A 27,488-nucleotide genomic window follows, 5' to 3' on the forward strand; every position below is an offset into this window, starting at 1 on the left:
TCTTTTATAGTCTTTGCTAAAATGGTAACTTGTAGTTTCATAAGACATCTTTCAGAACACATCTATCAGAATCTGCTACAGGAACAACATGCTGAAAAAGTGAGTTTTCCAGAAAGTTGAACTATGCATTACTTTGAAACAGTATTTTTTCAAATTGTCATAGTCTTTAAGTGTCAAGGCAAAAATAAATGGTATCTGAGTTTCTAACATCAGTGTTAAACACAAAATGGAAGTTTAAACATTAATAGTTGCCAATAATTCTAATTACTAATAAAATCAGTAATAATTTTAAAATAGTAGTTAGAAATAGAGCTAACGAAATATCTATATATATTATTTACATGGAGAGGAATATGGTGCATAAATGGAGCCACTGTGGGAGGGAAAGTGGTACTTTTAGCATTTGGAAAATTAGCAAAGGAAAATTTATAAAGACTTTAGAAAATTAACAAGGCAGGAATGGCTTAACCTTTTCAGGGTAAATTTGGGAATGGATTTCCAGAATTGAAGAAGTGGTCTGGAAAAAAAAAAAAGAAAAAAAGACCTAGTGAAGAGAAAAAGGAGGTATTATTATATAAAGTTATTTCAACATTTGATTTGAGATGAAGGAATTAATCTCTCAAATAGTTAATTAAGACCCAGAACTTCATCCTAACAGATCAGACAGTCCCGAAAATTGTTTTACTCCATTCCGTGACCTATTAGAGTTGAAAGGAAGTGTGAACAAATGCAGAGTGGTCTAAGTCATATGGCAGCCTAGAATCTAGGGTAAAGAATTTTGGAACTACTGCGAGTAAAAAACATTCAAGCTATTTTTTTGCTAATTATTTTGCTATTAACACATGAAGATCTGTCTAACTTGGCAACAGGAGTGTTTGTTGGCTATCTATCTAAGCTCAAGAGCTCTCTAATGATCTGACCATAAAATAGCCACTTTGCTCTCCAGCATTTGGAGCATCTCCACTACTGATGCCACACTTGGAATTCTTACTCCATCCATTTGTTGGAGATACTGGTCTAGTAACTTGCCTGAGAGATTATATCAGTGTCTTTCTATTTATGGAAGATGTAAAACTTTATTGAGTTTCTGCCTGTAAAATAGGATATGTAATCACCTTCCATTAGATTTCTGTCCTCAGTGGTCTCATTTTGCAAGTTCACCTTTATACATCTGTCTAATAACTAGCTCTCTCAAGAGGATAATCTTGGTGAAGAGGAGTCGTTTTTCAAAAAACCTTTGAATTGAACTGATTGTGTGGTCACCGCACTATGCTCATCAATAAAGGTTGCCTTAAACTGAAGTTTAAACAGTTTTACTGTATATGCAGATGACGTCTCTGTTCAAAATGTCCAGTCATTTGCCTCCAGTTCCATTTATCTCATACTCACTACTCATGAGGAAAATCAAAACCTGTAAAGAGTTTGTCTGAAACTTGGAAACAGTTCTGCTTATGCTTGAGATTTCTAAGCAGTTCTTTTGATTGAACTGTTCGAAAATTCCCAAAACTCTTTATAGATAAGAAAGTCAGGAAGTATTAAACATAAATGGCTTGATTTTATGATCCAACCAAAACTTGACTAATTTCAATATGTCAGTAGCAAAACTTAATCTAGCCATTATAAAATATCTTCAAAATTTGAGCGATGATCTCATGTTTTCTAAGTTAATTTTCTGTATTGCCTAAAATATACATATTAAAAAATTTCTGCTCACATGAGCTTGGAGATGTTTGCTTCTTTCTCTAGCATCATGTTTGAAAACATCTCTTTCTCCACCTTATCTGGTTTTATGCTTTAAAAATAACTTTTCCACTATTTAACTTCTATCTATGAAGAGTAAAATATATATGCAAAGAAATGCAGAATAACAGAGGATGTCAGATTATGATGTATCATATTAAATGCAACGAAATGCTTGAAACATAACTATTGGAAACTATTACTGTTGTCACACTGAAATTTATTTACAAAAAACAGCGGGTCTATGCGCCTTCTACAGACAAAACTTCTACATCTGTGATACGGCCTGAAACAGTCAGTCATATTTATAACATTTTATAGTGTTTTTTGAAGGTTCTAACCTTCATTTAGGAAGGTTATTTTCAAGTTAGGAAGCTTTCATTTAGGCAACTGACCAAGGGAAATGAAATTTCTGGTAAAGGAAATTGTATGAATGAAAAAATTATTTCAAGACCCAGAGCTTCATCTTAGCAGATCCGACAGTCCCTTAGAATATTTTACTCTTTTCTGTGAGTTATGAGAGAAGCGAATGCTACATCATGTATTACAACAGACTTAGTTTGGGATCTTAGGCCCATTCAGATCAATGGAAAATGTACATTTACATCAGTGGGACGAGTTTTATGCAGAGAAAACAAATATACATCAGCAAGTATAAAGGGACATACATGAAAAAAAAGAACGGTTTGTTTGTATACAAGACTTTCACAAACCAAGCTGCATCTTCAAAAAGAATAGAAATCCAAGGGAAACAGTCTAAGGAGAAAGAAAGTGAGACTATGACAAAATAAATCAGGGAAAGAAAAGGGAGAATTCTGCATCAAGGCATCAGTGATAAATAATTATACTATCTGGAAATGTCAATCCTTAAGAAAACCAGGAAATCTATATATACTACTGTGGAATAATAAAGAAATTGTGTTGAAAATACTTAAAAAAACCTTAAATACCTTCTTTGGATTAGTATTCACTGTAGGACATTGTGTAGAGATATCAGCCTGAGAGCTGCTCCTTCGAACCAATGTTGAAGCAGTACTGTTGCAGACTATGGTGCCGAAAGAGATGGTGCTGGAACAAAGTCTTAAATTTAGTTGTCATACGTAACCAAAAGCATATGGCATACATTGTCATTCTGAGGGAATTTAAGAATGAAGTCAAAGAATTTTAATTAAAAATATGAAAGATGTCATTAATATCAGCAATCCCTTTATGGTATGCACGGTAGAAAGGGGGCGGAGGCTGTTTGTTTTTGCAGGTATTGTATTTTCTGTATATTTTTGCATTGTAACCTTTCAAATTTTATTTCAGTATCAGAAAATTAGTTACAAAAAGAACCAGTTGTTAAAATTTTTCTAGTTTTCAAAAATCCATGATAAATTCTTCAGGATAGACCTGAAAAGATTAAGTAGCCAACTGATGGATGACAACATAGAGAGAACCTTGGAGGACTAATACTAGAGCTAGCCTACATTCTGAGGCAAAGCAAATTAAGTATGGGAATGAATATTTCACATACATTATAATTCAAGCCTGAGTAATGTGGGGCCCCAGCCCTGAAAGGACTTGGATACATGCTTAAAATTAAATTTGTGCATAGCTGTTATCAGGATGACATTACTGCTATATGGTATATCTAGAAATGATGTAGAACAGAAGACCAGTATGTTGACTCCAATATACAAAATTATTCAGTGTAATTGAGATAAGGGTATTGCAAATAAATGTGAAGTCCGGAAAGTAATGCTGGGGGCTGGGGGCATGGGGGAGATATGAGTTCAATGATCATAAAAGAAAGGCAAACATACAAAATACAGTCTGGTAGTTTTGAAAAGAACTGTAGTCAATCAGGAGCAGTGTGGTGGGCAGCTTTATGAAAATATCTGCTCAGAATTTAGTGACAGTCAGAAAATGAAACAAAATTCAGCTGTAGTAAAAGAAATAGAGATTAACCCTAAAAATGTGAAAATCGTTATACAGTTTAAAGATATACACATATATTGAATAGACAAACCTCATTTAAAGAACGATTTTAAGAGAAGCAGAGTAATTGCAGGACAGGAAATGGGCAGGTGAATAGAAATATTTCCATACAAGAAAACTGACTTATAAAAATTATATTTGACTACTTCATTACACAGGAGACATTCTGAAAGTGAACTCAATAAAACTTGCAAAAGAATTGAAACACAAAGCCCTTGGTGGCTTTACTAATCAATAATTAGAGAAAATCAATTAAATAGAAATGTGGGTTTTTTTAAAAAATAATATATTTATGCAATGCAATAGACTGCAGAAGCCTATGAAATCCTATAGCACCAGGTAACACAAAGGGATGTGACTTTACATTTACATGAGTATCATAATATTTGCTATTATGTTTTTATAGCTATAATAAATAAGATAGAGTTTTCATTCTTTAGGGCTTGTGCTATGCATTAGACTAGGAGGAAATCTGAGCTATAGACAAGTTTTTGCCTTCTTTCAGGGTCCTACATCATTCTTGGAAATATTCTGATCTTTGTTAGAAACAAGATATTGAACTAGATTAAGTATTTGATCAAATACAAGTATTCCTTTGTTGCTCTTGAATTGAAAATAACTGAGAGAGCAGTTAATGGTGACAACTTCATGGTGATTTTTTTTTAATGTTCTGTATGTACTTGATCTTACTTTTGTACTTCATAATTTGTTTTCCCCAGTTTTACTAAAAAAAAAAATCACATTTTTTAATCCAAGGACCTCTTATGTTTTATTTTAGCTGTTGTTTTGCATTTCTGCAATCCATGTAGAAATTTTGTCCCCATATTAAATTAGAAAATATTATTTTCTAATTATACACTCTATAATCTAGCACAAACACATTTATAACCAGAAAAGCATTCAGTAAACTGAAGTTACTTCCCATATTGTAAATGGCACTGCTCCATTACTGTTTCCTTATCAAGTATGTTCATTCTTTTACATTTACATGTAAGAGTTATTCAAAGGGATGCAAGATCAGCTGTCACAGTATTGTAATGCTGGCTTCAAAGTTTGGCTTATGGAATAGTTAAAAAATTTTCACTAGTAAGTCTTTTCCTGTGCATTTCAATTAATTTTTTTTTTAGTTAGTAAAATTAAGGGCTATTCTGAATGCTACTAATGATGCTCAATTTAATAATTAGGGTAAATACAATAGCAGAATGTATCTGAAGTCACCTGTTGTATACTTGATGCTATTGTTCTTGCTTACAGATACTCTTCTATTACCATATGTATGGAGCTCACATTGGGTCATTGATTGTCTACCAGAGGACTACAGTGAAACGTGAAAAAATTCTCCTTAATCTTACTGGAAACCAGGGAAATTTCTGGCAGCGCGAGACACTGATCCTGGCTGGAGAAGGAGATGAAGATTTCCAAGTTGTCTTTGAAGGGATAGCTGGAAAAGGTCCCAAAGATGGCATAGCACTTGATGACCTCACGTTTTCCAGGGAGTGCTTACCATCCCAGGAGTTTTTACCAGCAGAACCCACAACGCTGCCTCCAACAGGTATGTTCCTGCTATGGACAGTCTATGTAAGTCTGGAAAGAATGAATAGCAGCATTGCTTTCATTTCTTTGTCTCTTCTTCAAAAGAGAAATAGAATACATACCTTGCTAAAGACATGTTGAAACTAACATGCTTTTAAGTAGCTCTTTGAAATTCTAATAAAATTATTTTATGAAATAATTGTTTGGGTACAGAGTCAACTCTTGTGAATCTGCAAGACTTATTGTCCAGCCACGTATGCTTAGACAATATCCTGCTTAATTCAGTAGGATTTATTTATCAATAGTTGTAAAATATAGTTATTGTAAAATAAAGAACTGAGGGTGGGACAGAGCCAATATGGATGGATTGCAATAAGGCCAGTAGGCTTTAATGCTTTTTGGCTAGTGGGAATTTCTACTGATACTGATAGTACTACCATATCCATCTTCTTCCTGTGCGGTGTGATGCCGGCATTGGTGCAATTATTTGCAACATCCTCACTTACTGCACAAGGGAAATAAGGGAAATAAGACTCAGAAAAATTTTACAAAAATAATAAAGTTTTGATGGGGATGGATCCCAATAACCCCAAGGTTAAGAGCTGCTCCTGAAAACACTGATGTTCATTACTAATATTTGCTTGGACACAAATGATGAAGGAGAAACTCTTTCTGACAGAACAGGACAAATCTCTTTCCTCCTTCCACATTTATCACCTGAGCTACTGAAATGTAACCCCCCAAAGTGGAATTTAGGAGATGCATTTTGTTCCTGGGCCTACTACAAATTTCCTGCATGGCTGTGGCAAGTCATTTTATCTCACTTCTCTGTCTTTCTGATCAATAAAACAAAGTTAATATTTCCCAATGTCAAGGACTACCGGGAGAATGGATTATTAATTTATGTGAGCTGTTTGCTTTGCTACTGCTGCTAATGAGTAGCCTTCCCCTTTAGGATATTATTAAGCACTGCTCAGGCACTGGGAAATAACACTGATGAGACTACATCAAACCCAAGAAATTACACTGTAGTTTGTGCACAAGATAAGCAGGAAAGATATGGGCAATATTTTTGAGATATATCTCTGATAAGTTGCCAGTTACGGTACGTAGTATTGGCTTCCTACTTCTGTCAAAACAGTCATGGAAATTTATTGCAAATGAAATTGGTATTTTAAAGTTCAGCTTTATACGGATGTTACCCCAAGAGGAACACTAGCTGAGATTTCTGATTCGTTATTTTTGATGTTTTCAGACTCTGTCCTCTTAATGGTAGATGCAAGTCCCTGTGGCAATGTTAGAAACTTTAAAAGCTTTGGTTTTGATAGTAAAGGAAGTTCCAAAACACTTTTATGATGCATATAATAAAAAAGCTGCTAAAATTTCAGGAAAAAGCCACCAGAGACTGATTCCTTGGTGTAGCTCATCTAAGATGTACTTTGTGAACTTTGTAGATTCACAACGCTTCGAGATAATGGTCTAAATTCATCCTTATAGTGAACCGTCTTTTCCATATCAACAATTTTCACTTGTCCCAGATAAGAGTTTACATTAGCCACTGAGGATTCCAACTTACAGCTACTATTTAGCAGTGATGTCTGTTTGGCTCATTGCTTGAAATATGGGCTTAGAAACCTGCGTATGAAATCTACTCCTGCCTACAGAAATGTTCTGAACAGTGACAAAATGCATACTGGAGGCTGTGAAAAGTGCTCTGTGATGTAACTTTATAAACTAGAGCCAGCTAGAATGACCGTGATGATCAGCTGCAAAAATCTGTACTCCTACACTTCTCTGCTTATACGCAGAGGCAAAGGAGAGTTTAACCAAAAATAAAGCACTTATATCCATTGCTTAAATTTTTTGAAGTTTCTGAGGATGAAGAACATCATGCAGCAGAGATCTGCTCCTTTCTTGTCTCCAGCTAGAGAGAATATTTGCTAAGAAAGCTGAAATGTTTTCTCTCTAAGAGAGAGGTTCGTACCTTTTGAGGTCTGTTCTCCTAACATGACAATGCAGAATTGATACTGATGTATATTTTTCTAGCTGGTTAATATGCTTCCTCTACTATATTTGGACATGTGTTTCCTTTTCTCAGGACTTGCAAGGAATGTTTCCTTCATTTTAGGTACTCAAAATAGCACAGTGAATAGTAAATGTCATAATGTTTTCCTCCCCTTCTCTTCACACAAATAAAGTTCGGTTTTTCAGTGTTTTTTCTCACAATCTGAAGAGCTTACTTGGTAATTTTTATGACATACTAATCTACACTTGGTATTCTGCAAACTGAACAAAACACGTTAAAAAAAACGTGATACAATTCCTTTTTAATGTCTTTTTTTTTTTTAAATCAGAATTCATTGTAATGTACACATCAAGGGAGATTCTTCTGAGTCTTATGAGCAATACCGCTGTGAAACACAAGTATACTAAGGTGGTCTGTGCTTGTTATTTCTGTACAGAGTGCTATGGTAATGGATATAGTGTAAGGACTAAATAGAATAGAGTTATTAAATGTTCCTATCTGTGACAGAGACTCTCACTGTTCAGAAGAATTATTCCTTGACTTTATGTAAAATCTTTGAAGTTCTAAACATTAAAAAAAATACATTCCAGGGGGGGTGTTTTTATTCCAGATAAACATGCAGTAATACTTAAAGGCTGAAAGCGAGCACTGGACAACTAGAAAAAATCATGTTGAAAGTTAGCATTGTCATTTTCTGTAGACTGACAGCATGCTGTAGACTGTCCTCATGATGCTGCTTAGCAACAACGATGTTGAAGTAGAAAGCCACTGAGAGCCACTTAAAATGCTGCACCTGAGAAACAATAAACATCATTTTAGGCTGGCACTTATCAACTCTTCACTGTATGAATAAAGATGTATGGGGGAATATCGGGTTTTGCTCAAGTCCTACAACAGTACTGTGTGTAGGAAGATACAAAGACAGTTTTGTTCTAACAGTGCTGTTTATGCCTGTTGCTGTGTCTCTGCAGTGTGGCCAGATTCTCAAGTTAGACTCTGCCCTATGTAAGGGGCTGCCTATATCCACATCAGCCCAGGAACAGCCCTTGGCCACACTGAACCTTGAAAAGTTGCAACTTCAGCCTTGTTTCTGTATTGGGTTTGTGTGGCAAGGTTTTGGTAGCGAGGGGGCTATAGGAGCAGCATCTGTGAGAAGCTGCTAGAAGCTTCCCCTATGTTCAATAGAGCCAATGCCAGCCGGCTCCAAGACGGACCTGCTGCTGGCCAAGGCCGAGCCCATCAGCAAAGGTGGTAGCGCCTCTGGGATAACATATTTAAGAAAGGGAAAAAGTTACTGCACAGCAGCAATTGCAGCCGGGGAGAGGAGTGAGAATATGTGAGAGAAACAACCATGCACACACCGAGGTCAGTGAAGAAGGAGAGGGAGGAGGTGCTCCAGGCACCAGAGCAGAGATTCCCCTGCAGCCCGTGGGGAAGACCATGGTGAGGCAGGCTGTCCCCCTGCAGCCCATGGAGGTTAATGGTGGAGCAGATATCCATCTGCAGCCCATGAAGGACCCCACACCAGAGCAGGTGGATGCTTCCGAAGGAAGCTGTGACCCCATGGGAAGTCTGCACTGGAGCAGGCTCCTGCAGGACCTGTGACTCTGTGGAGAGAGGAGCCCAGGCTGAAGCAGGTTTGCTGGCAGGGCTTGTGACCCCGTGGGGGACCCACGCTGGAGCAGTCTGTTCCTGAAGGACTGCACCCTGTGGAAGGGACCCATGCTGGAGCAGTTTGTGAAGAACTGCAGCCCGTGGGAAGGACTCACGTTGGAGAAGTTTGTGGAGGACTGTCTCCCGTGGGAGGGACCCCACGCTGGAGCATGGGAAGAGCATGAGGAGTCCTCCCCCTGAGGAGGAAGGAGCAACAGAAACAAAGTATGATGAACCGACTGCAACCCCCATTCCCCATCCCCCTGCACTGCTGAGGGGGGAGGAGGTAGAGAATTTGGGAGTAAAGTTAAGCTCGGGAAGAAGGAAGGAGTCGGGGGAAGGTGTTTTTAAGATTTGGCTTTATTTCTCATTATCCTACTCTGATTTGATTGGTAATCAATTAAACTAATTTCTCCAAGTCGAGTCCGTTTTGCCCGTGACGGTAACTGGTGAGTGATCTCCCTGTCCTTATCTTGACCCGTGAGCCTTTTGTTATATTTTGTCTCCCCTGTCCAGTTGAGGAAGGAGAGTGATAGAGCAGCTTTCGTGGGCACATGGCGTCCAGCCAGGGTCAACCCACCACAACAATTTTCCTCTGAAATAAGTTAGACCTTCCTATGGACCTGGCAAGCTGGCGGGATTATGTAGATCAGGTAGCATATTTTCCCCATGCTTAACCACTCTTTCTCTCCATTACATTTCAAAGATGCAGTGACAGCTATTTTCTATATGTTTTTCCCAATAGAAGGGATTTAATAGTTTTCAAAGTCATGGCCTTTCCAGGAGGCATTCACACCCCCATCCTTTTCCTGCAACAACCATAATTTCAAATGAAGTTATACGATCCCCCCAAGAATGTTTGCAGATTGAGATACTGTCTGACTGTGCTCACAAAATGTCAGACCATTGGCAGGAGTCATATTTTATACTTATATTTTTTTTACAAAAGACACATCATGGATTTGACAACAACTTCCGTGATCTCCAAATTTGCTTGTCCTTTCTCTCCTTTCAGCACTCCTCCTGAAGTGTTGTTACTGGCTATAAAAATGGCAGATCCCTCCATCAGACTTTCTGTTCATGTCTCTGTACCACTTATCTGGGAATACAACAGCTGCCAAGGGCTGCTTGATGAGATTAGCAAGCTACAATGGAGAAAAGTTACTCCCAGAGACAAGAGAACTGGTGGCTGTTGACTTCATTTTTGTAGAGAAGACAGTTATTATTTCCAACAAATTAGAAGAGATTCACTGAAGTGCTACACGGGTCTTTAAGAACATAAGAATATCCACAGAAGATCACATCAAGGTCCATTTCACTTGATATCCTGTCTCCAGCGCTGTCAATGAGATGTTGACTAAGAACCAAAAAAGGACAGGCATCTATCATGCTTCCTCCTAATGTTCCTAATATTTCCTTTTTAGGAGACCTTATCAACTGAATGTAGTTTTGCATATGTAGTAAACCTTAATGTATTGGCCTTCTGTATAGACTCTAGTTTGCCTGGGAACACATTGAAAAGTTTAGCCCCCTCCTCACTTTTGGCAGCAAGTTGTACAAGTCTGCCACTCGCTGAGAAAGCGGCTCTGTTTTCACTCTGTCTCCTGTTTGATAATATCTTTTACTGAAAATGGTGGTGAACAGACAAACCCACTTACTCCATATTGATCTCTATGCAGTCATCATTAAGCAATGTTGTACACTGAAGGAGTTCCAACTTATTTCTTACATGAAAGCTATTCCATATGGTTTCCTTCTCTGACTTCTTAAAAAATCTACTATAATCTTTTGAGATTATAAAATCAGGTCTGTGTAGTGGAATGATACTGTAGCAAAATGATTATATTTCTCTTTGCTCTCTTTCCTGATAAATCCTAAAGCCTTATTTGCTTTGCCCTTTTTGAGCATTGGGCTGATGTGTTCCTGGAGCTGTCTTCAGTACTCTGCTGTGTCAGTCTTTAGTAGTGGTGGTGACTGGAGCTCACCACCCATATGTGAAGATGGATTGTGTTGCTCTGTGTAACTCAATTAACATTGCATTTCATTGCCAGTGACTCAGGATGCAATTCATTTGCTTAACTGTGGCTGTTTAGCTCCATTGTAGTTGTATAAGATACCTGACACACCTGCTTGGGGCTGGCAGCTATGTTACAGGGATTACAGGAAAATCCAATGCCCTGCAATGGTGGCTGTTGTCAGGAAGGCTGCCCAGTGCGTAACAAGTGCTGGGTACTGTCACTTTAAGCAACTTCATTTTCACAAAATACTTTTCCTATTATTCATAGTTATTCCTAGCTCATATCAGCTGGAATAACTTCATATCACTAGCAGAGTTTCTTAACTCATTACTCATGCACTTCCCTGGTCGTTTATGAGTAAGCAGTAAAGAATACAGACTTGCTATGATTTTTTGGTTTGTTGGTTGGCTTTTTGTTTGTTTTATTTGGTTTTGGGTTTGGTTTTTTTTCCGGACTGGATTTTGAATCATTTTAGCACAAATATCTAATTCACAAAAAAAGAAAAAAAGTGTAGAATTCAGCAACATAGCTAAAATTAAAATAAATAAAGGTGAAAGCAGAATAGTCAGGGAATCAGATTTGCCAAAATCTTTTCATTTGAAATATTACCCAAAACTTTAGAGTGTACTCTAAAGACCAAAGGATATTGCTTATATCACTCTTTTGCAGATATAATTAGATTTATAAAAATTTACAGACACATAAATAGAAATAACCTTGGCAGTTATTCTAACTAATCTATAATTACAAGAACAGTCACATTTTATGTTTCAGTGCATAATGTGATCTTCTACTGAAAAGAGGAAAAAATATCTCCTTATGCACAACTAATTGAATAATAAAACATTTACATCTTCCTTTGAAGCAACCAGCATTGACCATTGTCTGAGAGGATGTGAAACAAATAAAGTAGAATGTCTAAAGTACTTTAAAACAAGTTCTGGGAACAAACAAACAAACACAAGCAAAAAAAAAAACCAAAACAAAAACCCAAGCCTATAAAAAGTACTAATAGTTTCTGATATGCCCCTGAACTTTTGGAAGATAGAATATACCCATATAGTTGCCTTAATTGCATACAGTGGGTTGTGAAACTTTTTTTTTTCTTAATTAGTAGCTGAACAGAAACAGACTCTCAAATGTATCTAGAATGAAAATCCATGCAAGTGGCAATTTTCATTTTAACCTATATAACAATATGAAAAGAAAAGTTCATGGTTATAGTCTAGACTTTTAAAAATAATAAATTGATATGTTTAATTTTTTCTCCTTTCTGGCACAAAATACAATTGTTCCATATGTTTCAGAAAAATGGTGGAAATACTGTAGAATAAATAGATTGGTTTAGTAGCTGGACGTTAAGCTAATAGTAGTCATGCATACAGGTGACTTGAATTCAACTTCGACATATATTGTCCAACTGTTAAGAAGAAAATTATCCTTTTATTGATAGTGAAGGAGACAAAATATATAGCCTGGATTTTCACGTTGTACTTTCTGATTCTATGAAGCTTTCTCCAGCTAAACTCCAAGTCAGTATAATTATAATCACTGTACTTTATCAATTTAATTGGAAATATCTGCCCTTGGTCCACCTATTTCATTCCACAGTTTCTTCTTTTTGTTTGTTGGTAGCTAGGACTCTGATTTATCTCCTTTGTTTTTGATCCCTAGCCTTACCAGACTGTATGATGGTTTGAAAACAATGTGCCCATTTGCTAAATTAAAAAAAAAAAAAAAAAAAAAAAAAACATTTATTTATACTAGTCTAATTTACAAAATAGTTACAAAAACTTAGACTGGGTTGTAATTTTAAAGATACATTGGAGTTAAAAATAATTTTTTTCCAACGTTCTGTGGGGATTTAAGATACATTTCTGTCCATAACCAATTGCAATATTTGTACATACAATAAAGTACAGATAATTTGCAGAAGTTTCTCATACTTTATTATAATTTTATCTCAAAGAAACAAAATGTTTCCCCTAGGTATTCCCAGACCTAATACCTTGAATGTGAAATAAAGCTCAAAGATTGTTTGGATCAGCAGTCAGAGCAGAGCCTGGATTGGGCCCATAACTGAGTACCACTCTAGAAACTGGACAACAGAACATGATTAATGTCATCTAAGGTCCTTGGAGGTAGGGCACTGTCAGCACTTGTTTTTCTGTTTTAGCATCTCCAAAACTTTCCTTAGCTCTTGAGTCTCCACAGACTGGTTTCTGAGAAAAGTGTCCCAGAGCAGATATCCAAATAAGTAACAGATTAGGAGAAATTAATTTTCAGTACTGGCAGTTTGAAGTGAGTCTCTGAGCAGCAGATGAGGGCAGGTATTTATATCTACATTCATAGTATGAACTGGTGATTCCTTTTGACAATGGGTAGCTGAGGTATGGGAATAGCTTTTCTAATCAAAGGCAAACTGTTCCTAAAAGTGCAAGAGGAATTCCTGATACTACATTTATAAAGGAGAACCTTGTTAAAGAGCCCTGCTCTTTTGTTTTCTCCCTACTGGGAGAACTAAGTAACAAGACTTTTGCCAAATCTAAGCTTTCCCAGGATCATCAGTGATACTGGCATTATCAGCTCAGACTTTTCCCTATGTGTTACATATTCCATACGCAGAGTCTGCCTCTGCCTGGGTGAACTGAGAACATGAAAGCTCTAATCCTGCTTTGCATTCCAAGAACTAGCTAACAAATTACTCTTACTTGAGTGTAATTATTACTATTTTCTCACACATCTAAAAGTAGAGAAATAATGCTGCAGTACAGGGCATTCCTAGAAATTTCAAGTGTTTTTACTATTAAGTTAAGTCTTGCAACAGCAAAAGTGATCTGAAAAAAAGTTATATTTCACAGTATCTAGTCCTATTTTACCATTAGTGCAGTATGCCTTTGCTGGGCATTTGAACTGTCTAGACATCCTGGAACAAAATTTCGACGTGTGGTTAAGACTGCAGGCATGTGTGTGCTTCTTTTCTCTCCCTCTCTAATTGTAAGAAACAAGCTGAACTTGAAGTGGCTTTTCAGCACATATTTATCAATAGTCACTTTGGACTGTATTTTACTTTCCTAGTTACAGTGCTTACATTTTCAATATGGTATACATTAGACAAAGAAAAACATTATTTTGCATAAGATATTTGTAAATTTTATTTGAAAGCTTAGTTTATGTTTTGTGCTTTATATCAAGGAAGATTTGAGGCAATTCACTGCACAGCTTCATTTTCATTCTGTGATTTCTTTTGTTCTCAAACTTTTCAACAGAATATGCCTCCCAAGTAGAATGATATTGTAGCTTTCACAAGATACCTAACTAACTATCACAAGATGTGCCTGGATTGCTGTTTAGTGGTAGGATAAACGAAGTTAACAAACAAATAAGTAGTAAAAAGACTGTTAACTGTCAAAATGTATAAAGTATTCCTGAGAGTGGAATGACCACACTCAATTTATGCTCAAAAGTCAGGTCACTTCACGTGCCTCACACAAGGAAAAGAGATTGAAGAAATGGAAGTTCAAAAAAGTGCTTTTTTGATCTCTGGAAACTTCCAACTATCCAGAATACAAGCAAAGGTTGTGCCACCAATAATCACAGAAGTTGTCCTCAAGAAAAAATGATGGGAGGTTATTGACTGAGGCTGCACGGTCTTCACCGAGCATAGGGGAAAAAAAACTAGCAGATTTTCCTCTTCAGCTAGACCAGAGAGGGAATATGTCAGTGAACTGGAGAAAGCAAAAATTCTTTTCTCCACCTTTCTCCTTCAGTAAATGCTTCTTTGTTTGAGGAAAGCCCTTAATATTTGCGTGCTGCATTTTTAGGTATCCGAGTAAAAAATAAAGTTGGGGGAAGGGGAGAGATAAATAAAACCATCTTAATGTGGATAATGAATCTTTAGGTAAAGTAAATCCAAATTTTATTAGACTTATCTAAGACTTGAAATATTTAGAGTGGGATTCAGCTTCAAGTTAAGACTCATATCAGGTGTCATGTACATCTAGGTGTACTCAAGATGTGGCAGGTATCTAAACTCCAATTATACTCGATGTACTATGTTGCTCTTTTGCTGCCCAGCCACTTGACACAACTGAATTGCACACGTAAAAGCATCTATTGTTGTTTGTGATGCAGTAGGGTGTCTAAGAAATCCCCACTGTGCTGACAGGTGTATAACAGCATGTATGGAAAGTATATGCCCTTCAGGGGTAGCAGCTGGTGACAAGGAATGATGTCTTACACTTTTTGAAATGCTATGTGTGTGGGCAACTAAATAAAACTCTAGGTTTCTATTTTAGCATGATGTGATCACTCTTTGAAGTCCAATGATTGTTACCAACGAGTTCTCCATTAGTTTTAATGGCAACTTAGACACTTAGGTTGCCCACATGTAAACATAAAGGTATATGTCACTTTGTGAGCTGAATGCCATCTAAGTTTTTATTTTAGAACTCTTTTTGACATAGTTTTATTTTCATCATCTCTTCCAGGTCTCTTTCTTTTCATAGGTTTATTGGAAACGTTTTTTGAGTTGCCTTGCTGCTAGCTTAAGCAGAAATGACTGCCAAGTGATGAGCAGTTAGGTTGATGGGCTCAGAGTGCTGGAAGATATGGAGTGTCTCCCATAATACTGGTGCAGTGTCTCCTCTACGGGATGTGACACACACTTGTTTAACAGTAGACTAAGCAGTTGTTGTGGGATGGCGGTGCATGATGTCCTCTCCCTATGATGTCTGCTTCTGGTCATGTTCAGTGGCTGCAACCTGCCACTCTGGGTGGCTCTATTAGCATTTCCCTTTTGCATGCACCTTACAGAGATAAGATTTTGTCTTCATTAGATCCTTCTGTTCTGTTATAAGTCTTCTCCCTTTGAAACCCTCTTGCTTCTTTCATCTGCTTTCACAAGGTGTCACCTCAGGCCCTCAGCCTCTCCTTTTGTTGTCTCTACTCAGACCAGGTCATTGCCATTTTTGCGTACGGAACTGCAGTAAAACTATTGCACACCTGGATACTGCAGGTATTCAAGACTGAGGCATTAAGGAGACGCTAATTTATATTCAAGACATTAGACTCACACTGAATGGTCTCTGACAGGTAATACTATGGAAACTAACACCTCCAGTATTACTGGGCAAAGGTTTCACAGCAGAGGTTGAAGATGATGGCTGATACCAGGTCAGCTTCAGAGGAAAATTTAAAAGGTCAGAATATTGCCTTGAAAATACTAGAAATTAAGAAATTAGAAATAATTCATGGCTGTTATGGGAGAAGGCCTTCACATATGCTTTCTTGTTTAGTCTGTGTTTACTTTGAAGATCTTTTTTTTTTTTTTAAGGACCTTAGTGTAATTGAACTAATGATAGACTTTAAAATTCTGTGTGTTTTATCCAGCACAGCCATTTTTTACAGACACCTAGTACAAGAGTTTTATCTTGATAAAAGTGTTTATGAATTGACTGCATAAAGCTTTATATATGACATCTTTACTTTGATGCTATTACAGCTCAGCTTGAGGATACGTAAACCATCATTTACATATTTTGTCAAAGACTAGAATGTGCATTGTTTGACAGAAAGTTTTCTGAACTAATATTTGTATTAAGTGTCATTCCATAAGGCTGAATTAAGTTACAAGGTCTGCTGCTAGCACAACAATAGCCAAATAACAGATGCCTTTGCAGTTGTGGAGGATATGATATTTTCCAGTTTTCTGTTTATCATCTGGTTTTTACGGAGCTATTTGCAATTATATGAGGTTGTAAGAAAATCCTGAATTGTCTTCCAAACAGATGAAGTAGTTTCAGTAATTCTACTGCTCAAATTCTACTGTTTTTTTGATTCTAGATCTGAATGTGTGCTTACATTTGTAGAACTATATAGTTTATGAGCACATATTTTGTTGAACATCATCTGGAGTACTTTGTGTAACTAGATAGAGAATGCACAAGCATTTAAAGATGTGATATCAAAAATTCTTTTATTAGCATGATGAAAACTGACTTAAATTATTTTCTACAAAAAACAACCTATTGTATGTGATGAATTTGGGGGTGATGTGGTAAGACAAGGTGTTACATCGGAAGAAAATTGATACCAATTTCAGTGAATGAGACCCGGAATGTCAATGTAATTTTTTTGTGAGAGTAATCCTAGTTTTCTGAAGAGTTCTAATAGCATAATTCCATGCTAAGTATGTAATAGCTAACTAGATAGAGAACTGAGTGAAAATGGAAGCTGAAACACTAGTTTTATACTGTGATAAATGATCATAGAATAAGGACCAAAAAAAATGATTGAAAGATTAGTTTCTGAATCTCAGTATTAATTCATCCAGGTTGTTTAGCTAAAATATTGTGAGACTCACAATTATTATTACTATGCATTCTTCATATAATTAACTAGTTAATTAAAACAGTTTAATTGTAAGTATTACTTGTTTTTCTTTTCATGTGTACTGAAGATCATAATGGAAATAACAAGATATGTTATCCTAGGGGGAAGGACAGCAAAGACAAGATGAAAAAAATAGTCTTTAAAATGTTATATTCTTCAGCTTTAGATGAAAGAAGGTCATGCAAAGCAAATGCTTATCTAGAACAACTCCTTGTGTCTGAATTTGACTGAATAGTTTCTCATTTAGCAAATTTCTATTTGAATTTTTTAAAAACAGACATGTGACATTCATCAACAGAAATGAATGGTGGCTATTTAATAGCCAATTATCGAGTAAAAATTAACTACCTATTTCTTGAGGTTAAAAGGAACACAGCCTGTCCACCAGACCAGGAGTTATATCTACTATGTCCCTCCCAACGGAGCACATACTTTTGCTTCTCCCCTGCATATCTATATATACAATCACTTGCATAGTCCTGGAGCAAATACTGACTTCTAATTCTCAAACTATTTGAGACTGTGAACTTGGGAAACATGGCTGAAATACCTCTTCTGACATTTTTCATGCTTCTGCAACAAAACAGCACACACCTGAAGGCTCTGTGCAAGCAGAACATCTGTTCTAAAGAAAGTATTTCGCTACTGAGAAAATGCGTAACAGCTACACTGGTCCCCTTTCAAGTGACAATATCAACAGCAAGTTATAATCATTCCATGATGATAAACTCAGGCATGATGTCGATCAGAAGCTTTTAAGCCTACTTATCTCTTATTCATAATTCTTAACACAAATGTTTTAGTGGGATATATAGAACCTAATTAGGATGATAGATAACAAGTTACTTTGTCTAGTGATCAGGAATAAACAGTAGCTGAAAGAGCAAACAAAGATTCACTATCCAAGAGAGAACCTTTATTGTTGTTCTTAACTTTTTAGCAATAGGATAACAAATCCTCAATAAATACTGTCTTAAGTGCAAATCTTGCCTCTCTCTTCATACAAGGATGAAAAGATCCTTTCTATAACAGAGCTATTGCCGTTCTGTTGTCTTTCAGTAGCAGCAATGGAGAAAGTTACCGATTATATTGAAGGCAGAGGAATTGCTTGAGGTTGTTGCCTTTCATAAAAGTGAACTAGACGTAGTGATTTGAGCAATTTCTTTTAAAACCCAGGTTACTATGAAGTGGGATAAAACAATTTCATCAGGGCTCTCTTTCCAACCATAAACTTTTCTGCTGTTTCCTTGTTCAGTCACTTGCTAAGCTTATGTGCTACTATTTGCTTACCTCAAAAAGCGCTGCTAAACGTGAACACATACTGAATCGAGGTACAGTTAATAAAGCTATAATTGCTTTGGGGAATAAATGATTGTGCTGGATTGGACTAACGTTAAATGAGGATAATCAATAAAAAAATGCTTTTGTCTTAATCTTTCATACTGGCTGGAAAAAAAATAAGGAACAGAACTACTTAATCACATTAGGAGACCTTAACAGTATAAACAACTTTACAGAGTACAGGTTCCAAATGCAATTGTTTTTACTTGCAGAATCTCACCTCAAACCACTTATGCTGACTTTATGGGTATATTTTTCATCTTTTTCTTTCATTGTCTGAGAACAAACATGACTGTAACACAGAGGAAAGGGAAAAGCTGACCATATTAGAAGCTATGTTTCTTTGAGATAGAGTGATTAAAGAGTTTGTTGCTATCTTTCTCTTCCATCAAGCATAATGCATTTTTCATTTTCCTGTTGACCTTTCCAGTGGAGGCTCAAAGGTGTGTGGAAGGCTGTTCAAGACATCAATAAAATCTTTTAATCATCATGTCCTCTTCAGCTTACTGTGGCATTCTAACATAGATAGAAAGTTTTGTAACATCATATGGTAAATACAGTAATCCTGAAACTTATTCCTTCTGCGTAATGACAGATGAAGGATTCATAGGGGTCATGAGATTTAATTTAATCCGTTTTGGAGGTTTTTTAGTTTCTCCTACACCTGACTTTTACTCAAGTGTTGCTAAAGAGTTTAAACATAGCTGTGTTTAAATGCTGCAATTTTTAATTGAAATTCTGTGCAAATTATGTTTCTTGCAGCTCTTTCACACTTTCATCCCATCTATACATAACTGAGAATATTCCAGAGCAGTTTCCATTGTAATTTACATTTGTATTATTGAATATAAATACTGATTTAAGGGAATAGATTGACATTCATAAATAGTAGAGATCCTCAACTGATAATAGACATACATCATTTGTTATCTTCTCTTTTCAATAGTGAACAGTCTTATGCCAATTTAAAGGCATTCCTGGACCACCTCATAGCATCTAACTTGTCAAAGAAAATACCAGTTCCTGGATGAGACATCTGAGGTCTTGTGGACATATAATATAATCACTCAGTGACTATTTTGTACTTTTACTGCTTAAGTCATGTCTTTTTTCATGTCTTTATTTGCCAGAGAAGGGATTTCTAAAAGTATTTTGGTTTATACTTCCAGCTGTAGAACTAGTGTTTCTCAAATTCTGGGCCTCCATGTACACTATCTTCTCTAACCTAGGTTAGATCTGACCAGGAGAGTGTCCTGCCCTCTGGTCTCAGAGTCAGGGCTGTGACTATAAATGAGAGCTGGTTGATCAGGCTTTGAGTGGGATTTGAGGGAAGCATTTTCCACCTGTCACATTTACTGAGCACAGTCCGGCAGCTCTGACAAGCTGTACAAAAGGGATTTATCACTGCACTGCAGCTCCACCTTCCACTATATGCTTTGGGCAACAACTTGGAGTGTGGTGGAGAATGTGAAAGGAACACATAATCCAGTGCAGCCAGTGAAGATCTCTCCTCCTTCAGCCTGAGTTATAATATCATCAAATGTTTTTAGTTCACCGTCTACCCAGCTTTCCTTTGGTCTCCTTATAGAAATTCCCTTCTCATGTACCTCAGCTATTCAGAGTTTGTGCACCCCATTTCTCATGCTCAAACTGTTCTGATTTACGGGTTTCTGCTTTACCTCAAACCATCTTTTAGATTCAAGCTGCAGATTTTTCTCCCATCAGAAACACAGGCAGTGAAACCACTGACCATATTGCACACTAGGCACCAGGAAATGCAAATGCCATACCTTCTTCCATCCTTCAAACAATCAGATAGCAATTGGACCATTAAACTGGAGGTCACAACTAAACCACTTCAGGCTCCAAGGTAGAGATGTCATCAGTTATGCATCAGTCCAGGCTTTGATAAAAGCACTATAACATTTAGCTGCTCAGGCAGGTTGTCAGTGTACAGCTATATAATGCGTTTTAGGTGAGCTGTTGAATTGTACTTCTAAAGGGCATGCTACAACTTGGAGTCAAGCCTAGAGATCTTCAGAAGGCAGCTTGACTGGCTTCCTTCCAGATCTGCTGCATCAAGATATCCTCACATGGCACAGGGGTTGTATGGCTGCCTTCTGTGGTGGAGAAAGCTGGAGATGCAAGACTGAGTTTAAACCTTTTGACCTAAAAATGCGTACTACTACTAAAAGTCACAAATGAAAGAAAAAAGAAAAAAAAAAGATTTTTAAAAAGTTTGACATATTTTTAGGATTGTGGATTTTATACCTAAGGAACATTTCTTCTTTCCATGTCTTTGCTAAGGAGTTCAGGTAGTGAATATTTAGGTTTAATTTGTTTGAGCCAGAACATGGCAAACAAAAATTTTGTTTCATTTCCTTTTATTTTACTTTATTTACTAAGAGTAAACTCAGGTGATTGAGTTAAGCTTTTCAGGTTAGTTAGTATTTAATCTTTCTCACTGTAACAGGTGCATATGAGTACTACTGTCTCCAAAAAAGCTTTGCTTAAAAACTAGATGTGAATTCCTTTTTGTCTTAGTATTTCTGTGTCCACCCTCAAGAAGATAGGTTCTAACTTTCAACTTGGCTTTGGAAAGGGAAGGTTGTATATAAGAATTGATAAATCCCTGTTCCCATTATCCATATGTCCTGTTACAGCAGTTTTCCTTGTCTGTCTGTTTCTTTATGTTGGAGACTTAAACCATCTGATCAGCACTGGAATAATCATTATAACATGTATTGTATCTTGTTTCAGTTTTCTGGCAAGAAAAAAAACAATCTTAATGCTATTGCAACAGAAGGAGTATCTGTGAATGAATCCAGGCCTAGGTCTCATTCACCATGGGGATTTCCCATCTGAAGAGATTAACTGAAAATGTCCTTTTAAGCTGACCTGCTAGCATGTTTTATAGACTAAATAGGTGTAGAATTACTCAAGCAACATGGGAAAGTATGCACTATTTCTATTACTGACAGTATTAGTATACCAGTACTGTAATAGTAGAGGAGTTAAAAAGACCTAGTAAGACCTTCTCTAGTCAAAACCTGCTTTTTTATTTCTTTTGAGTGAATGCACATTCATGTGCACCTAAGCACTTGAGACTGAAGCTTTTATTCTTTATAATATTGTTTTTAGAGTTACCCTGCCCTGCCTATAGTATATCGAATAAAATCAGTATGAAGAGGCACTGAGTGCCCATCTTGCCTTCAGCTCCCCTCATCCTTCAGAATTTCTGTTGACCTTAAATACAGCAAAGCACAATGTTAAGGCACATTGAATGTATCACAGATTGGGTATGTCTTAAAATGTATTGGGTGACTGATAAATAACCATCCTTTTCTAATGAGAAATAATAAAGTACCAGCAAACGGAACAAAGAAGGTGCTTCAGTGCTCTGTCATGGATAGAGACGATAATGTTGAACAGTGATAGGCTACCTTGCTGTTTATGTTTTTGATTCTTAATGGTTCTGAGGATGAATATTACTGGATCTGATTACTAGAAAGGAATTTACTTGTGTTTATGTGTGGAAACGGACAAGATAAGAAATCAAATGAACAAGTTTTTGTTGTTGGAGAAGCCTCCATCAATTCTTTGTCATGGGAGAAACTTAGAAGGTTAACAGTTTCTTCTCAAAGTCCCTTTTGCAAATGAACTCAAGCTGTGTGGTTTTAAACTTTTGTTTGCTCAGAATGCAAATCAATACGTCAAGGTACCTGAGAGGCTTGCAAAAACAAAAATTCAAATGTTTGTACTCAATTCTAGAAAACCCAGACTATTTACAAAGAAAGAGCTAATAATGTGTAGTAGTTTTTAAGTCTTCTGTTTTCCCAGCACTTTGACTTCTGAAAGTCTTTAAAAATTCTTGTAATTTCCAAAGCTTTGCTTTTGAAATGAGATGCATTTTTCACATTCCTGTGCTGACAAGTCGTTATTACTATGCATCATCAACTGTGATGAAAGCACTTTACTCTGTGTCCTTGGGTTATACTGGTGAGATATTGGAGGAAAGATGTTCTTGTTAACAATTTTTTTTTTAAGGACACATACAATTCAGTCATACAGTAATGTCAACTCAGAGCAAGAATGATAATGAAGTAATCGTTACAGGGAAAAACTCAGAGATCTAAAATATCTAGAGAGCCCCTATCCCTGGGATGTCAAACTCTTAGCCTACTGATTAATTACTCTGGCATCTATACCAGATTATGGTTCTACAGGAACTCTAGTTTTGATTTAGGAACAGGTATACTTCTTGTTATGTGAATGTAAATAAAATCTTTTAAAAATATTTTGAAGCAGATCTAGCTTTTCAAGCCTACTGATGTGTTATTCTGATACTTCTGAGAAATGTAAACTATCCCATTCATTTGACTGGATTTAGGTTTGGAAACCATAGATGATGATACCATTAAATATAATAAATTTAAGAAGCACAAGCTTAACAACTTTTGGAATATCCTTATCACTAATCTGTTTCCTGTCGTTCTAAAACATGAATTAACCTGCTGGTGATTTTAAAGCAATGCTGATATAAAATAAGAGCTGAAAAAGAAACAAGTTTAAATTATGAGAAATAAGTGTTAAATGCTTAAGACTAGAGTCATAACTAGTGTAATCCCATATACAATCACATTTTTGCAATTTTCTAGAAGTTCTGATCTTATTTATCTTTATCAGCTTAGTTATCATACTTAATTTATTTCCAATAAGGAAAGATATTTAAAAGACCAGCTTCAAGAAGATTGGAATCTAATGGAGAAATTTGAGATTTTCATCTCTATTTTGTAGCTATTATAGGCATGGATAAACATCTAGTTTATCTGTTATAAATTCTCATAATTATATAAGCAAATTAAGGTCTGCAACTGCACTTTGATTTTTAAAACCAAAAGGCACTACTATTAATATGTAATCTAATCTCCTGTATAACACTAACCAGGTTTTCATCTAGAGTTTTCCTTGATTTATCAAATAATTTTAAGTTAAACTAAAGCATATCTCTTGGGAAAAAATTCAGTCTCTATTTATAATTTTATTTTAATTTGAACTTCACTAACTTCAATTTTCCAGCATGTAATATTGGGGATTTTTCTACTAGATTAGAGCTTTCTGCTATCAGTGTTTGTCTTCTTATAGGTAATTACAGAACATGATCAAGCTATTTCTTAAGCTTGTCTCTGATAAATTACATTAATTGGGCTCCATTTGGTCACTCAGTGTAAGTGTGTAATCAGACAATTCCTTTAGGAATCTTTCATGGCGAATCCAAGAAAATATGACAATTTGTTTTCATCAATATTGAGTGCAAATGAAATGATTGCATACTCAGATATGAGTCCAAACACCTTGTGAGAACTTGTAATGGATTTTAATGGTAAAGTAATAAGTGGTATTTAAAAAAAAAAAAAAAGCTATTACCTTCATAAAGGGAAGGATGAGGGATTCTCATCCTGAAATAAGAGGCAAACTAAATATTGTGGAGGAAACAAACAACTGATAAAGAATTTGGGTGATAAAAAAATTAGCTTTAAGTATAAGGTGTTTCTGAACAGAGATGTAGGAAGATCATCTGAAGATCTTAAGACCTTTTAAGTGATAGTGGAAAAAATCAAGTCCTTCTCAAATATCTCCATCTGCCAAAGTGAAAGAAAAGAATGAATAAAAGATTGCTTGTGCATCATCTTATCATACATTAATGGAGTTAATTTATTTTAGAGGATTTAAAATCTTATTTTAATTTATTTTCAGAGAGGAGCTAAGCAAGCAATAAAGTTACTACTGTGATATAGAGCGATATAAAAATTAGCTACCTCATAGAAAAGTCCTGTTGTGACACAGACTATGGTTTCAAAGATCAAAGAATATTTTTTTCCCCTCTGGAATTACTTCTTTGAGAACACTATCATTCTTGCCAGAGTTTGAAGTTTACATGAATAACACACATAGATACTGTTTCTTAATATGAATGTCTTTTCTGTAATTTATTGCTGTTCTGCCTCAATGCTGCAACCTATATCCCATGTTATCTTTATTACTATTCAAAGTTCATTGATGTAGAAGATAAACCGTATTTCAGTTCTGCTAGTAAGATTATTTTCTCTCTTGATGATTGCAGGTACATTTTTTTCAAAATACATTTAAGAGAAACACCTTTATAAAATAAAGGTGATTAATCCTTGTCCTAATTACATATTTTAAAATATAAATATTCCATCTGTTGATTTTGCTCAGGGTATATAAAACAAGGGGATTATTGACTGGTTTTATTTTCCTCTGTTGTGTAAATCCTCCTCAATTCAGAGATTATTGATCTGAAAGACACTAACAGCTCCTTTGGGTCCACTGCAGCCTAGTGTGTTGATGCAGTTACCACATAGGGCAAAAAGTCTACCTGCTAATAATCTTTAAGAAACACTGCTTGGAGGAAAAAGTTACTGAACCTTGCTAAGGAGAAGTTCCTCTCAATTAAATATCCCTATTATACCCACGGGCATCTATATAACAGAGTGTTTGGATTGTTAGGATTGAGAAAAAGTAGGGAAGAAAGGAAGAGAGCTCAAAAAACCTCTTTTCTTACAGGTTTTGGTGTTTGGTTGGTTTTGTTTTGGTTTGGTTTTTTTTTTTACAGTCATAAAGCCTTAGAAATATGTCATTTAAAGAGAAAACATACTATGGAAGTACATCCAGAAACAAGTCACGTTACAGACTCAGTTAGACAGTATAATATCATCCATTACACATGCTTGAAAAGGCTCATTCATGCCAGGGTTCAGGATGGATTTTTTTGTTTTTCCTCAGAAAACAAAGACTTCCACTTTTCAACTCCACCTTTTTTTCGACCTGAAATTGGAAGCAATGCCACAAAGGGACCTCAAAATGCAATAGTTATTGCAATTATTGATCATGATGAACAGCAAGGAAAAGTATTTCCAAGCATGGACTGCATCCTGAAATTTAAATTCCTAGTTTGCTGGCAAAATAAATTTTTTGCTTAAATTCTTAGTGCAATCACATAAAAGGAATGTAGGGTTATAATAACTAGCTCGTAAAAATAGACGTCATTTAAACTAGGCAGAAATTTTATAACAAATCTCTGTCGCCCTTTGGGAAATACCACAGATGATTGAAATTCTGAAGCAGATTGATAGAAAGAAGTTTCTGATGGACTCCAACTGTCTTGCAGGTTGCAATAATTAGATACTGACTGATATATCGATAGAATTATTCCATTATTTTGGCCAGGACCATTTTCAGAGATTGTGTACTAATAAAAATCACACTGATGCTTTCATAAACTTGTAACTGTGAACTTCAAACAAGTCTTTTTCTTCTAGTCGGAGCCTACCCATTTTCCATGTCTCCAGCTCTGGAGAGCTTTGCCTGATGTTCCTGACTTTCTAAGTCATTATCAGACTTTTATTCTGGCTTGCTTTTTTCTGTTCAGGACTTTTTCCTCCTTTCTCTGAGCAACTGTTAAAAGCCAAATCATACACAGTCTTCTAGAGCAAACATGTTACATACTTTCATGTTACTAAGAAATCAGGAATTAAAAATTAATAATTTCCCTGGAAAACTTGCTAGATATTTCTATGGTATTCCAATATTTGTATTTATTTATTTATTTATTTATTTATAATAAGTATTAGGAGGATTTTTTACTTAAAAAAGAGGGGTTAATGCTTGTTTTCTTTAGCTAACTTCTAGTGATTCAAGGCTTGTTTTCACTTTACCCAAAGCCTACAGCAAAGGGGTGTGGCAATGCTTTTTCACTTGGTTTGGGGCATTTGTAATTTAGAGTCTGGCATAAACAAAGTCCTAGGGATGGAGGTTGCCAACACACCAACTGAATACCCCATCCTGTTTTTTTTTTTTTGTTAATAAATCAGTTATTCTGACCTCTTAATAAAATCCAGCCTTATATGAATTTCATTTGGCTCCATCAGGTCCTCCTTTAAATTAAGGCAGTGGTAATGGAAATATGTTTTTAGCACCATGTGATTTTCAGTATCAGCTAACTCAGAGTCTTCCCATACTTGTAGAACTTTCATACATGTGCATATTTTAATTTTATGTCTGATGAGCTAATATATTGGTACTTCTATTTTTAAATAAAATTATGCTTGTACATTTATTTCTGGCAGAGCAGAATGGATGAAGGAAATAGGGAGGGTCCATTTCAGAATTTTGTGTCTCCCTTCCTGATTAGAGAATGTGCTGAAGGGGCTGCTTTTTATCCAGAGCCCTGCAGAAACTGATCTGAAATGCAAACATGAAGTTTGGAAATGGATCCTGTGAAATGAGTCCTACAATCTTTAGGCTGTACAATAGCAGAATTATCCCTCAATAAGACCAGGAATACTGCACAAAAAAAGGACAGCATCAACCCACTGAACTCGTCTGCAAAAAAAAAAAAAAAAAAAAAGGAATCCATTAAAAGGCAAACCTCTGTAGTTAAAATAGAAAAGCTTTTTCTTCCAAATTGAGTCTGCTAAACTAAGCTCAACTTTGCAGCTAAAATGAAATGATTTAATCCTACACCACATGAAAGGAGAATGTCAGCAATTAAGTCAGACTAGAAAGCTTTGTTAGTGAAGGAATGCCTGGCTGGAACTTGCCCTCAAAGGCTTTACAAGGGAAACAGTCATTTATTTAGGCAATCTCTTGACAAAATACAAAAGAAATAAACTGATAATGGATTGGCACTTCAGGGGAACTAAAGGCTTTTAATAAAACTGCTCTGGACCACCCTCCTCCTCCTAAATATCAAACTCTCTGAGATGTAACCTTCCAGTAAC

The 27,488-nt window shown here is 36.0% G+C and overlaps 1 protein-coding gene across 1 annotated transcript in view; it reads left to right on the top strand.

Moving 5' to 3' along the window:
- Nucleotides 1-27,488, top strand: part of MALRD1 (MAM and LDL receptor class A domain containing 1) — a 295,587-nt gene that overhangs the window by 117,638 nt on the left and 150,461 nt on the right. Inside the window, exon 25 of the mRNA XM_050890929.1 lies at nt 4,975-5,272. Within this exon, the coding sequence (XP_050746886.1) occupies nt 4,975-5,272 (298 nt within the window). The remainder of the gene's footprint in view (nt 1-4,974; nt 5,273-27,488) is intronic.

This window comes from Gymnogyps californianus, chromosome 2 (genome assembly GCF_018139145.2).
Source record: "Gymnogyps californianus isolate 813 chromosome 2, ASM1813914v2, whole genome shotgun sequence".
Classification (NCBI taxonomy): domain Eukaryota; kingdom Metazoa; phylum Chordata; class Aves; order Accipitriformes; family Cathartidae; genus Gymnogyps; species Gymnogyps californianus.